The sequence below is a fragment of the Prinia subflava genome, chromosome 24, assembly GCF_021018805.1.
Source record: "Prinia subflava isolate CZ2003 ecotype Zambia chromosome 24, Cam_Psub_1.2, whole genome shotgun sequence".
Lineage (NCBI taxonomy): Eukaryota > Metazoa > Chordata > Aves > Passeriformes > Cisticolidae > Prinia > Prinia subflava.
In genome coordinates this window covers 5766127-5779076 of record NC_086270.1, presented here as the reverse complement: position 1 = coordinate 5779076, position 12950 = coordinate 5766127, and the positions used below count along the sequence as shown (strand labels likewise).

The following is a 12950-nucleotide window of genomic DNA, read 5'->3' as shown; positions in this document are numbered from 1 at the left end:
GGAGCCCGAGTGTATCCCTGGGTGGGTTTGGCACCGGGGCAGAGGTGAACCCCCCACCTCTCCCTCCCGCCCCGCTCGCGTTTCCCGCGTCCCGGCACACCTGGGAGCGCCCCAGCTGCGGCCGCGGTCCCCGAGCCCCTGAAAAGCGGCTCTATGCCTTTGTTGGACGATGTGAAAGCGGCTTTTTTTACTCCTTAACATCTGTGACTCGCCGGGCTCCGGCGGCTGCGGGAGGGAAAATTCATCCTTTGTTGCTCCTCCGCCGTTTCTTTGCCGGGCTCGGGATGGAAGAAAATCAGCTCGTTTTTCTTCCTGCCCTTCCTGTTTACGGCCACGCCGGGGGCTCTGCACAGAGCCCGGGCACCGCGCGGACTCGGTAATGACAGCGCAGCCCCGCAGGGAGGGGACAGGGGCGGGCGGAGGGGACAGGGATTTGGGAAGGGGAAAGGGTCTACGGAGAGGGGACAGGGGCTGTGGGGAAGGGACAGGGTTATGGGAGGGGACAGGGGCTGTGAGAACAGGACAGGGGCAGTGCGGAGGGACCAGCTGGGCCCGGGTCGGAGGGGTTCAGAGCGAGCCCCCCAGATGCCCCCATGTCTGTGAGTATCAACACAACCCCCACACTCACTGGATTTTAACTTTGGGGTGCCCTGATGGTTTTTTGGGATGCTGCAGCCGTGTCCCGGCTCCAGGCTCGGGTGGGAGAGGGGTGGGGACATCGCACAGCCCGGGTGACTTTTGGGACAGCTTCTGCCCCGTGTTTATTTCGAAGAATTCCCCCTACCGCTCTCAAAAGATGAATCTGGCTCTAAAACCAAACCTGTGGTTCTAAATTCGAAGCTGTCTCCCAAAATTAAAGGTTTTAATGGAAAACCACTTGAAGGAGCCCATTCCAGCCCCCGGTTCGATGCTGTCCCGCCCTTACCGGGACCGGGAGGCGGAGCACGGGCACTGCGGGAGGATTCCCCGGCTGCGGAGCCCGGGTGGGCCGGGCTGGAGCGCGGGAGGTGTTTGTGGCTCAGCAGAGCCGTGCAGGGCAGGGAGCGGGGCTGGCTCCTCCGCCCGGCCCAGCGGAGCGCGGAGTGGGCGTTGCGGGCGGGGTCCGGGGGACGCTGCAGCAGGAGGGAGCCGCGGGATGCTGGAGCGCTGTGTGGGTGAAATGAGCCCAGCTGCAGAGCTGCCCCAGCCCTGGAGCCTCCAAAATAAAGGAGCTGGAGCTGCTGGAGAGAGCCCAGAGGAATCCACGGAGCTGCTCCAGGGCTGGAGCCCCTCTGGAGCCAGGCTGGGAGAGCTGGGGGTGCTCCCCTGGAGAGGAGAAGGCTCCAGGGAGAGCTCAGAGCCCCTGGCAGGGCCTGAAGGGGCTCCAGGAGAGCTGCAGAGGGACTGGGGACAAGGGCTGCAGGGACAGGAGCCAGGGAATGGCTTCCAGTGCCAGAGGGCAGGGCTGGCTGGGAGATTGGGCAGGAATTGTTCCCTGGCAGGGTGGGCAGGGGCTGGGCTGGAATTGCCAGAGCAGCTGTGGCTGCCCCTGGATCCCTGGCAGTCCCAAGGCCAGGCTGGACACTGGGGCTGGAGCAGCCTGGGACAGGGGGAGGGGTCCATGCCATGGCAGGGATGGCACTGGGTGGGATTTAAGGTCCCTTCCAACCCAACCCATTCCATGATATAAAATGGGGAAATCTGGGGGATTCAGAGCCCTGAGGAGGGAGGTGGCAGTGTTAAGGAAGGGGAAAAGAGGAAAATTTAAAAAAATAAAAATAAAAAACCACCCCACCTTTAATCACCTGAACTGCCCAGGTAAGGGATGTGCCCCGAAGCAGAACAGCACCAGCTGAAACTTTCCTTTGACTTTTATAATTACAGAATAGAAAAGAAATCCTCGGTTCACGTTACAAAGACAGGCTCATAGAAAACCAAGCCAACGGAACAGAAACACCCAAGGTCCTGGAGCGCCATGCCCGGCTCCTGTGGAGCCCAGGGGAGGGAGGCTCTTCCCAAGAGCTCCAATGCCAGTGAGCTCTTCCTGCTGGGTTTGGGAAGGGTTGGGAGCAGGGGAGTGTCTGCCTGTCCATCCATCCCATTCCAGGTCAGCAGAGCATCCTTGGTCCTGGAGAGGAAAAGAAACCCCAGAGATGCTGCTGGCCCCGAGGCCTGGGGATGGGGATATGTTCTGTGGGGTGAGAGGGATCACTGCCTGCAAAATACCACAAATTTCCTTGGAAAAAAAGAGAGGGAAAGGGTGGAAAAAATTATTGCCTGTGGAGTTGGCAGCTTGGCTGGAGGTGGCAGGGGGCTGTGGGGGCTGTGGGGGGCTGAGCCCGTCCCAGCTCTGGGTGGGGGCACTTCCACAGCTCCCTGCTGGGAAGGGCCAAAACTCCATTCCAGGGTGTGAAAAATTCCCCTGTGGAGGAGAAACACCTGGGAGGTGAAATCCATTGGAAACCCCCAGCTCCCAGGGGTGCAGGGTGGGCTTCAGGCCGGATCCAGGGTTCCTGGAGGAGCCACGTCCCACACAGAGGACACCGAGGAGGTTGCAGGGAGCCGGAACACTTCAGGAAATTCCTTTTTTCCCCTTCCAGTTTCTTCCAAGGCTTTTTCTTCCCTGCTGATCTTCCTTCTGCAAAGCAATCCCTGCCCGACCCACCTCACACCCCCAAACAAACCCCTTCCCCTCGTGCCGATGTCCCTGTGCCGCTGGAGCTGACGGATGGATTTGGCACCGAGCCCCCCATGGATGCAGGGACCAGGGGAGGAGCCCCCCAGCCCTGGGCGAGGTTTTGGGGAGCCCTGGGGGGTGCTGAAGGCACGGTGTCAGCCTTGGGGGTGCCCGGCTCCGCCAGAGTCGACTCAGGCACTTTAAATTAAATAAAAACCTAAAGAAATGATTGAAAAAAATCTGAAAGCAACCCAAAACATTCATCAGATCCGTTCGAGCAGCCGGGATGGGGCTGTGCCGCAATTGCTGTTCCCAAGTCGGAGCAAGGCCCCCAAAGTGTGGGAGGGAGGGGGGTGCAGCGGGATTTCGGGGTCCTGTGTGTCCCCCCATCTCCCCAAATTCCAGGGTGGAGGTGATGCTGATGGTCGGATCCAGCTCCTGGGAACACCCCAGACCGAGCCCCTTTGACGCTGCTTCATCCAGGCGTGGGGGGCTGGAGAATTCCTGCCGGGAGCCAAATCCCCGTTTTTGGAGCCAGTCTGACCCCCAGATCAGAGCTTCAGGAAACTGTCCCAACCCCCGGAGGCCAGCGCTGCTCTCAGTGTCCCCAAAGCGGTGTCCCCTGTCCCAGCCCGTCCCACTGCGGGCTCCAAGGAAAAGCCAGGCTGGCAGAAACAGAAGCCAACGGTGTCCTGTGAGCGCTGCCACCGCCGCGGTGTCCCCGTGTCCCCACGGCGAGGAGCCGGGGGTGGCACAGCCCCTGTGTCCGGCGTGCTTTGGGCTCCAGCCTCCCTGGGGGCGCACGAGCAGCTCCCGGCGCTGGTCCGGGGCCACTCCGGGTGCAGGAGGCAGGAGGGGACACAGCGGTGACACCGGGGCGGCTCCGCGGGGTCCTGGCGCCGCTGGCTCCCGCTTATCCCGAGCTGGAAGAGAGGGGGAGAGCAGAGCTGGGGAGGGACCCGGGGCGTGACCCCACAGGGGGACACAGAGCCACGGCCAGGGGGGACAGCGCCACTCTGGGGTCACTGCTCTCCTCCCAGCCCCGAAAATGTCACAGAGCTGCTGCTGTCCCCTCACACGGGGACACCGTGTGCTGGGGGTTCACTCCTCTCTCTTCTTGTGTCTAGTATCATCATCATTATTATCTTTTTAATTTTTATTATTGTTATTATTGTTTTTATTATTGTTGTTAGCATCAGCATTGTTATTAAAAATAATTTTATTGTTGTTATTATTATTAATAATACAGTTGCTACTGCTACACTGCTATTATTGCCAGTACTATTATTCTTCTTATCTTTTACTTTATTTCAATTATTAAACTGTTGTTACCCCAAAGGTTCTCCCTGTTATTGTTGTTGCTACTTCTATTTTTATTAATAATAACACAGCTCCTCCTACAACTATTACTACTACTATTACTATTATTCCTGTTATTATATATTTTTAAATTCCAATTATTAAACTGTTGTTACCCCACAGGTTTTCCCTATTATTGTTGTTGTTATTATTATTATTTTTAATAATAATAATACAGCTCCTTCTACTATTGCTGCATTTACTATTAGTAATTAATATTACTAATAGTAATTACTATTAATATAATATTATTAATATATAATAATAGAATATAATTACTATTAGTACTATTACTACTAATATATATACTAATAATTAGTACCATTACTAATAATACTAATTCTTGTTATTATTTTTAACTTAACTTCAGTTATTAAACTGTTGTTACCCCACAAGTTCTCCCTATTATTGTTATTATTAATAATAATACAGTTGCTACTACAACCATTACTACTATTACTATTATTCTCGTTATTATATTCTACCTAATTGCAATTACTAAACCATTGTTATATCACAGGTTGTCCTTGTTGTTGTTATTGTTAACAATAACAAATAATAATAACAATAACAACAACAATGCTATTATCACTTCTACTATTGTGCAATTATTCCTGGACCTCCCCACCGCTGTTAATTGAATCACAGCTAATTAGAAACTGCAGAATGAACTGTAATTGCTGTGGCTGCAGTCCGGCTCTCCTGGGGGTCATGAATGACCCTGGGGACACGAGTGACCCTGGGGACACGAATGACCCTGGGGACACAAATGACCCTGCGGACACGAGTGACCCTGGGGACACGAGTGACCGGCCCCCGGGGCCAGGCCAGCCCTTGTTTGTCCTCTCACTGGTGACAGGAGCAGCAGGACCCTGGTGTCCCCTCCCCGAGCTGCCACTGTCCCTGTGCCCTCCATGAACCACCAGGTGTCCCCCACTGTGGGGACAGGGACACCCCTGGGTCCCTGAGCTGCCACTGCTGGCAGAGGGATGCAGAGGCCTCGATGGACATTACAACTGCATTAATTAAACAGTGGGTCATTAATAGGAGCAGGCAGAGCAGTGACAGTGTCCTGGTGTCACCCAGGTGGCAGCTGGGGCAGTGCCAGGGGCGCGCTGGCATTGGCAGAGGGCACAGGGAGAGTGTAATCCCCGAGGATCAGGGACAGGGACCCACCAGGAGCCGAGTGTCCCCAGCCTGGTGACACAGCCCCCGCCTTCTCCGCCCTCAGTTTTTGTGTCCCCTGTGTCTCTAAAACCGCTGTTCCCAACACTTCAAAGGTTTTTTCAGCTGATTTCCCCAAATCCTGCAGCTTTCGGCACTGATCCCGCAGCCCCGGAGCGTGCTGGGCTCGCAGCCCCCCAGGCACCCCCTGTGCCCCTGGGGGGTGACATCGGGGTCAGGAGGGTCCCCGTCCCTCTGCCCGTGGTGGCTTTGCCCGGTCCCACCCAGGCGGGGCTGGAGGGACACAGGGGCTGTGTCTCCTCCGTGGGACAGCACCCCTGGGTCCCCCAAGGGTGGCACCCAGCTGGCAGGGGGAGGATGCCTCGGTAACCCCCAGGATGTGGGTGCTGGCACCGGGAAGTGCCAGTGCCACCCTCCGTGTCCCCATCTGTGTCCCCCTCACACCCCGGGGACTGGGGCCTTTCAGGGAAGGATCAGCTCCGTGCAAGTGGGCACAGCACCCATGGGTGCTCCCCTCCACCCACGGCACCAGTCAGTGTCCCCAGGGAAGGCCCAGCACTGTCACAGGATTTGTCCCCAGCCCCTCTTTCCCTCCCTAACGGCATCGCCTTCCCTTGAATTTGCATACAAGGCTGAAAACACAGTTAATTTTTGGCAGCGGGCAGAGCCTGCACGAGGTTAATCCCTTTAGATTTGCGAGCCTTATCTCGCTGGAGCGTTTATCGAGCTCGGCTTCGCGGGGAAGGGAGAGGGAGGAAAAGCCGGAGAGCTGCGGCTCCCCCGGGCATGGGCGAGGGAGAGCTCAGCAAACAAAACCAGCAAAACACAAACCGCCAGCAGGATCCTCCCCGGCCCGCCCGGCCCTGCCCTTCCCGGACCGGGGAGGAGCCTCGGGATCCGCGGTGAGGGTGCACAGCCCCAAATCTGGGCTGTGACACCGCCTGGGGGCCCTGCACCCCTGAGGACCCCTGAGCACCCCGGGGACTCACGTGTAGAGCGGCTGTAGCTGCAGGTGCGACGTCTTCTGTGGTGCCTGGTACCCGTAGGAGTCAAAGCCGCCGATAAAATCAACTGGGGAGAGCCGGGAGAGCGGTGGGGTGAGCGGGGAGGGGCAGCCGGGAGAGTCCCGGCACCCCGGGCACCCCTGGGATGGGGAACATCCCGGGCTGCAGCTGCATGGCAGCAAAATGGGAAATGCAACTTCAAAGGGTGCGATTGGGAAGTCCTGAGAGCCCCTGGCAGGGCCTGAAGGGGCTCCAGGAGAGCTGCAGAGGGACTGGGGACAAGGGCTGCAGGGACAGGACACCAGGGAATGGCTTCCAGTGCCAGAGGGCAGGGCTGGATGGGAGATTGGGCAGGAATTGTTCCCTGGCAGGGTGGGCAGGGGCTGGGCTGGAATTGCCAGAGCAGCTGTGGCTGCCCCTGGATCCCTGGCAGTGCCCAAGGCCAGGCTGGACACTGGGGCTGGAGCAGCCTGGGATGGGATGGGATGGGATGGGATGGGATGGGATGGGATGGGATGGGATGGGATGGGATGGGATGGGATGGGATGGGATGGGATGGGATGGGATGGGATGGGATGGGATGGGATGGGATGGGATGGGATGGGATGGGATGGGATGGGATGGGATGATCTGCCATCCTCAGTCACTGCATCATCCCGGTCCTGCATTCCCGGTAGCTGTGGTCTCCCAGGGGAATAAACCAGAACCACAAACTGGAAGCCACCACTGATGATCACCCAGTCCAAGCTCCCGGCTCAAGCAGGGTCCCTCAGGGCACTTGGAATTTTATCCAGCCAGCTTTTGGATACCTCCAAAGTCTCCAGGAAAGGAGACTCCAGAGGCTCTCTGGGCAGCCTGAAATGGAGCAGCCGGGGAGGCACCGCAGCACCCCCGGCCGGGGCTTCATGCCCGGTAACAGCGGCCGCGATCGGGGCAGATCCCGGGAAAACTCCGGTGAGGAACGGAGGAAAGGAGCCGCGGCAGCCTCGGCGGTGCCGGCGGTTCCGTTCTCCTCTCCAGCACGGCCCCGGGCTGCCGCTGGACAGAGAGGAAGAAATTCCCTCCCGCTGTCCGCGGAGTGGGCATTTAAGGAGAATTATGGGGGAATTAGCGCTCGTTTGAGGCTGTCACCTCGGGGGATTGCAGGCACAGAGATCAGCTTTTATTGCTTGGATTTCCAGCCTGGAGGCTCATCTCGCTCCGAGCCCATTCCCGGGGGATCCCGGTGTCAGACCCGGCCCCTGATCACAGCGGTGCTGGGGCAGCTCTGGGGGTACCCTGGGGGTGCCCTGGGGGGTTCGGGGGTGCCCTGGGCAGGTGGAGATGCCCTGGGTGCCTGCGGGTACCCAACTTCTCCCAGATCATCCCGGGTTTCCCCAGACCTGAGCCCTCTCCCCGGCACAACCAGCACAGGGATGGGCTCCAGGTGCAGTCAGGCTAGAAAATCCAACCTTTCCAGGACCCCCAGCACCTCCCAACCCCCCAAACCCAGGAGAATCCCACACTGGGGTGGGTTATCCGTGGGTGTGAGAGAGCTGAGAGTTCCAGGGGAGAGCCCCCCTCTCCCGGAATATTTCCCTTCCTGACTCAATATTCCACCAGCTCTCGATTTTGATTCCATCCATCCATTTCCAAATCCAATAAGATATTCCATTAAAAAGATGCATTTGCATCCCGGGCTGAGGCAGCATTAATATTAAAAGTGTGTTTGATTGGGAGTTTGTGGGACTGCAAACGCTTCCCGGAGCCGCTGGTGCTGGACAAACCCTTTTGGAAAGGAGCTGTTCCCGCAGGCAGCGGGCAGTTCCACACGGAGGTGATTTATTTCCATGGGAAAGGAGGGAAAACATGGATGCTGCATCCCCAGGCTTGGCTGGGACCACCTGTGGGTCCGTGGCATGGGTGGGATGCTGATCCCGGTGCTGATCCCGGGGAAGGAGCACGCTGTGGCACTGCCCTGTTGGGATCTGCCAGCTGGTGGGAATTAATTAATGGCAGATGAGCTTTTAATGCACTTGGACAGCCACAGCCTCGAGCACCTGGTTAATTGGGGCTGGGGCTCTTCCCGAGGGGTGTTTGCAGGGATCGGGGTCGGATCATAAAGAGTAACACAGGCTGGATTACAGTTAGACATCACTTTCCCTAAAATGCTGGGTTTTCCCCCTGTTTGGGGGTAAAATCTGGCAGTGGGGACACAGCCCGGGGGACACAGTGTCCCCAGACCGCTGTGGCTGTCAAGGCGGGGGACAAGTGACAGCTGCCCCATCTCAGCACCTCAGCCTCACCAGGGATGGGAAAATGGGGCAAAAACCCAACTAAAGGGATTTCTTCAGGTGCCTGGGACCCGGGCATTGCTTCCCCAGACCCCCACGCTCAGGACGGCATCAGCCGAGGACATCGTGCTCCCCGTCCCCCCCAGCCAGGGCACTTACAGCTGTCCTCCTCCTCCAGGAACACTTTGCTGACGTAGCAGGCGTAGACGAAGCCGAAGAGCTGGGGAAAAACAGTGGGCAGGGAGAGGCTGGTTATGGGCTGAGGGGCGGCACAGCCGGCATGGTGCCAGTGGGGGCACGGCTGGGGGCACTGGGGGTAAACTGGGGGCACTGGGAGCAGCCAGAACCCATCCCGGTGCAGTTTGGGGTGCAGCAGGGTTGGATGGATTCAGCTGCACAAGGAGGGGGCCCTAAGGGACCCGGGGCTGGCACCCCACAGGGGGTGCTGAGCCCCACACCCTTTGGGAACCCTTTGGGAATTCCAGTTCCCCTTCAAGCTGTGTTTTAGGGAGCTCTGCCTCCAGGTGTGTCCCGTTCCCACCTCCCTCCCCACGGGGGTGACAGTCACCGACAAGGGGGGCTCTCCCTCCCAGCGGGCAGCACATTCCAGGCTCATTCCCAGGGAGCGATCCCTCCTTCCCTGCAGTGTCCAGCCCTCAACCTGACAGGTATGGGGCGGGCAGCACCCCTGGGTGCTGGCAGGGCTCTGTCTGCTCCTCTCTGCGTGACGGAAATGTGTGATGGGGGCACCTCCAGCGGGACCGCGGCGCCTCTGCTCGCTCCAGCGCCCCCACCCCGCCTCCCCCGTCCCCGGTTCGGGAGGAGGGGTGAGGAGAGGCGCCCTTACCGCCAGGAAGATCTGCGTGGCGCTGCTCACCACCTCGATGTACTGGTAGTCGAGCAGGCAGCCGCTGACCGTGATGACGTGGTGGTCCTCGGGAGCCAGGTTGGAGTTGAGCACCGGCGTCACCAGGCAGCCCGGGCCGTTCTCCATCCACCACGAGCGGTGCAGTGAGGTATTGAAGGTCATGATGAAGTCTCGGTCCTGCAGGAGGGCAGCAGGAGGGGCAGGCGGTGCATCCGAGGCTCTTTGCGGGAGCGTTGGACAGCAAAAGGCTTTTCCCAAGCCAAGGATGCTCCGTGAGATCAGAGCAGGGCACCTCCCTGACCCCCGGCCAGCAGCCCCGGGGGCTGGGGCTCCCTCCCGAGCTGGTGCCGTGGAGATCTGGTCAAGCAGCACCCAGGAGGTGCCCAGGTGACAGGATGGGTGTCACCACCCAGGTGATTCCCGGGTGACAGGATGGGTGTCACAGAGTAGCAGGGCAGCAGCTGTTTGTGTTGGTTCCTCCTGCCATCCCGGGGACGGGTCCATGGGAACACCCATCAGCGTGTTCCAGGGATGCAGGGCAGCCCCTGCTGCCTCCTCTGGGGTTTTGGGGTGCCATGCCTTCATCCCACCCCAGGGAGCCTTGCAGGGTCCCCCTGACCCCTCCTTGTCTGTCCCTCACAAGCTTTGGTGCTCTGCCTGTGTCCTCTCCAGCACCATGGGGTGGCTTTGGGCAGGCAGCAGGGCCCTGCAAGGGTGGGGGGAATCCTCGGCCCCTGTCTGCCCCTTTCCACCCCATGAGGGTCCCCCTGGTGCCCCTGGCTGAGCCCCCAGCCCATGAGGGTCCCCCAGCCCCTCCCTGCCCCCCAGAGCTCGGCTGTGCCGGGACTGAGCATCCTCCGCAGGAAATCACCAAGCTGGGATGAAAAGATTTTTGCTGCTGGGGGCGGCAAAAACCCGGAAAGGGAGCGAGTGGGTTTGTGTTTGTGGAGCTGGAGGATGCGGCTGAGGCGCAGGGAGGAGGACGAGGGGGAGCTTTGCCACGGCAGCGTGACGGGGAGCGGGGATTTCCACCAAAAACCCGCGGTGGGAAGGAATCCTCCCCCTCTCCGCATCCTGCTGCGTACCCAGCGCTTCGGGGGAGCCTCAAATGACCCGGAGCTGCTCGGGAAGATGTTCCCAGCCATGGAACACCCCCAGGAGGCTTTTCCCTGCCTGGGGCAGCACGGAGGGAGCGGAGCTGGCTATCGCCAACCCTCCGGGATGTCCTCGCAGTCTCAGAGCCGAGGCAGGGACGCACAGCTCGGCACAGGGACCCCGACCCTGGGCGGAGGGTGCTCAGAGCAGCCGGTGCTGCCCCATCCCTGCGGGGAGTTTCGCTCTTCTTCATGTAAAAGCTCATTTCGTGTAAAAGCTGTCATTTACCAGCCCAGGGTGTGGTGAAGGCACAGCCCCACTCACACCCTCACCCCATCGCTGCAGGGCGACTTCCCAAAGCCGGGAATGCTGTCCAGCCACGGCTGCCACCCCCAGGAAATTGGGAATGTACAGGAGGGGATCTCTTCCTCCCATTCACTGCCCTCCCCATCCCTGCCTGAGACTCTGCCCCAAACTTTCCTGCCCTTGCTCATCCCTGTTCCCGTCGTTCCTCCGCTCCTTTTTCCACTCAGGGGAGATAAAGGAAATTAATTTTGGGTGAAGAAACGGCCACCCTCTCTCACCCTGGCCTGAACCGTCAGCGTGTCCATCCCATCCCATCCCATCCCATCCCATCCCATCCCATCCCATCCCATCCCATCCCATCCCATCCCATCCCATCCCATCCCATCCCATCCCATCCCATCCCATCCCATCCCATCCCATCCCATCCCATCCCATCCCATCCCATCCCATCCCATCCCATCCCATCCCATCCCATCCCATCCCATCCCATCCCATCCCATCCCATCCCATCCCATGGGAATCCAGTGCTCTGGGGGACACCCCCGGGCTCTGGGGGTCACTTCTGGGGGACAAGGAAGGGGAGGAGGAGGAGGAGCGCAGGGCGGGACAGCAGGAAGGACGGAAGGACGGAGGGAAGGAGGATGCAGGGAGGAAGAGGAGGAAGGGGGGGGCGTTACCTGTGACAAGCGCCCGACCTCCAGGTAGAAGCAGATGATGAAGGCGTTCCAGCCGACCCACAGCACCAACCACACGGCGTACTGGGGGAGGAGAGAGCTCAGGGCAGCCCCGCCAGCCCCGCCCGCCCGCTGCACCCTCGGGGCTCCGCGTTCGGATAGTGGAATCGTAAAACCAGCATGGAAAGGGACCTGAAAGCTCATCCCAGCCCTGCCGTGGGCAGCGGCACCTCCCTCTGTCCCGCTCCAAGCCCTGTCCAGCCTGGCCTCGGACACTGCCAGGGCTGGAGCAGCCAGAGCTGCTCTGTTCCCAGGAATACAGGGGGGACCTGGGGCCGGGCCCTCCCCACACCCCAGGGCGGCACCTACCATCATGAGGTATCTGGATCTGTACTGGATCGTCCCAAAAATGCCCAAAATCACGGCCATGATGTGTAAGAAATTGGCCAGGATGGGGGCCCACTGGTATCCCAGGAAATCAAAGATCTGCCGCTCCAGCGCCGCGACCTGGAACAGAGCAGGGAGGGGGGCAGGGTCAGGGCGGCTCCGGGTGCTGAAGGGAGGAGAGGGTGGAAAGTGCTGGGAATTCCATGGATAAAGGGCTGCAGTAGGATGGAATGTCCGTGCATTGGCCAGCAGGACAGGGTTATTGGGGAGGTTTGGAGCTAAAAAGGGAACACAAGGAGATGGAACCCCATATACTCTCCGTGCCTGTCGGGGGTTACATTGGTTTCTTTTTTACTTATAGAATTTTTCCCCATGAGTTGCTAGCAGACTGACTGCTGGGTGCTTGTGAGTGCTTGACCAAAACAAAGAAGTGGCGAAAGGAGAGGGTAGCACCAGGCTACACCTTCTGTTTTTGGGTCTCTGGGAGTTTGTCTGGGAGAGTTTTGGGGCAGGTAAAGGACAGGACTGGGGGCAGCTTCTCTCTCTTGCTCTCAGCATCAGAGAGAGAGGACGCTCGGGCTGCTGCTCGCTGCGGGAGGAGTTCATTGTCCCTACCCTGTCCCCTCCTGGGAAATCTGCCACCATCTGCTCGTGTGCCAGGAGCTCTGAGCTCGCCTCCTCCTGCCCTGCCGGGCCGGCCCTGCCCCGCCGCCGCCTCTCCTGCGCTGCTTTGGGGCTTTCTGCTGCTCTGTGTCCCCGCTCTGCCCTGCCCTGCCGGGACATCCCTGCCGCTCCAGCTGCCACCGACAGAGCTCCTGAGCTCACCCACAGCCCGGGACATCCCTGCCGCTCCAGCCTGGTGCTCTCGGAGTCCTGCAGGGGCACCGAGATCAAACTGCCCCGGGCTCTGTGAAAGGAAGCCCTCGAGGTTCCTGGTTCTGTTTATTATTAATGGTGTAGTTGTTGTTTGTTTGTTTGTTTGCTTTGTCATACATACCAGTAAAGAACTGTTATTCCTGTCCCCATACCTCTGCCTGGAAGCCCCTTTAGTTTTCTAAATTATAATAATTTGGAGGGAGGGGATTCGAATTCTCCATCTCTAGGGAGGCCCTGCCCCTCCCTAGCAGACACCTGTCTCAAACC

The 12950-nt window shown here is 59.3% G+C and overlaps 1 protein-coding gene across 1 annotated transcript in view; it reads right to left on the bottom strand.

The window, feature by feature from the left end:
- Positions 1-1580: 1580 nt before the first annotated feature.
- The window catches only part of NKAIN1 (sodium/potassium transporting ATPase interacting 1), a 32150-nt gene continuing 20780 nt past the window's right edge, over positions 1581-12950 (bottom strand). Inside the window, exons 2-7 of the mRNA XM_063418993.1 lie at positions 11790-11927; positions 11424-11504; positions 9325-9522; positions 8637-8697; positions 6190-6271; positions 1581-3579 (exon numbers count right to left, since the gene is read on the bottom strand). Coding sequence (XP_063275063.1) covers positions 3570-3579; positions 6190-6271; positions 8637-8697; positions 9325-9522; positions 11424-11504; positions 11790-11927 — 570 coding nt within the window. The 3' untranslated portion in view covers positions 1581-3569. The remainder of the gene's footprint in view (positions 3580-6189; positions 6272-8636; positions 8698-9324; positions 9523-11423; positions 11505-11789; positions 11928-12950) is intronic.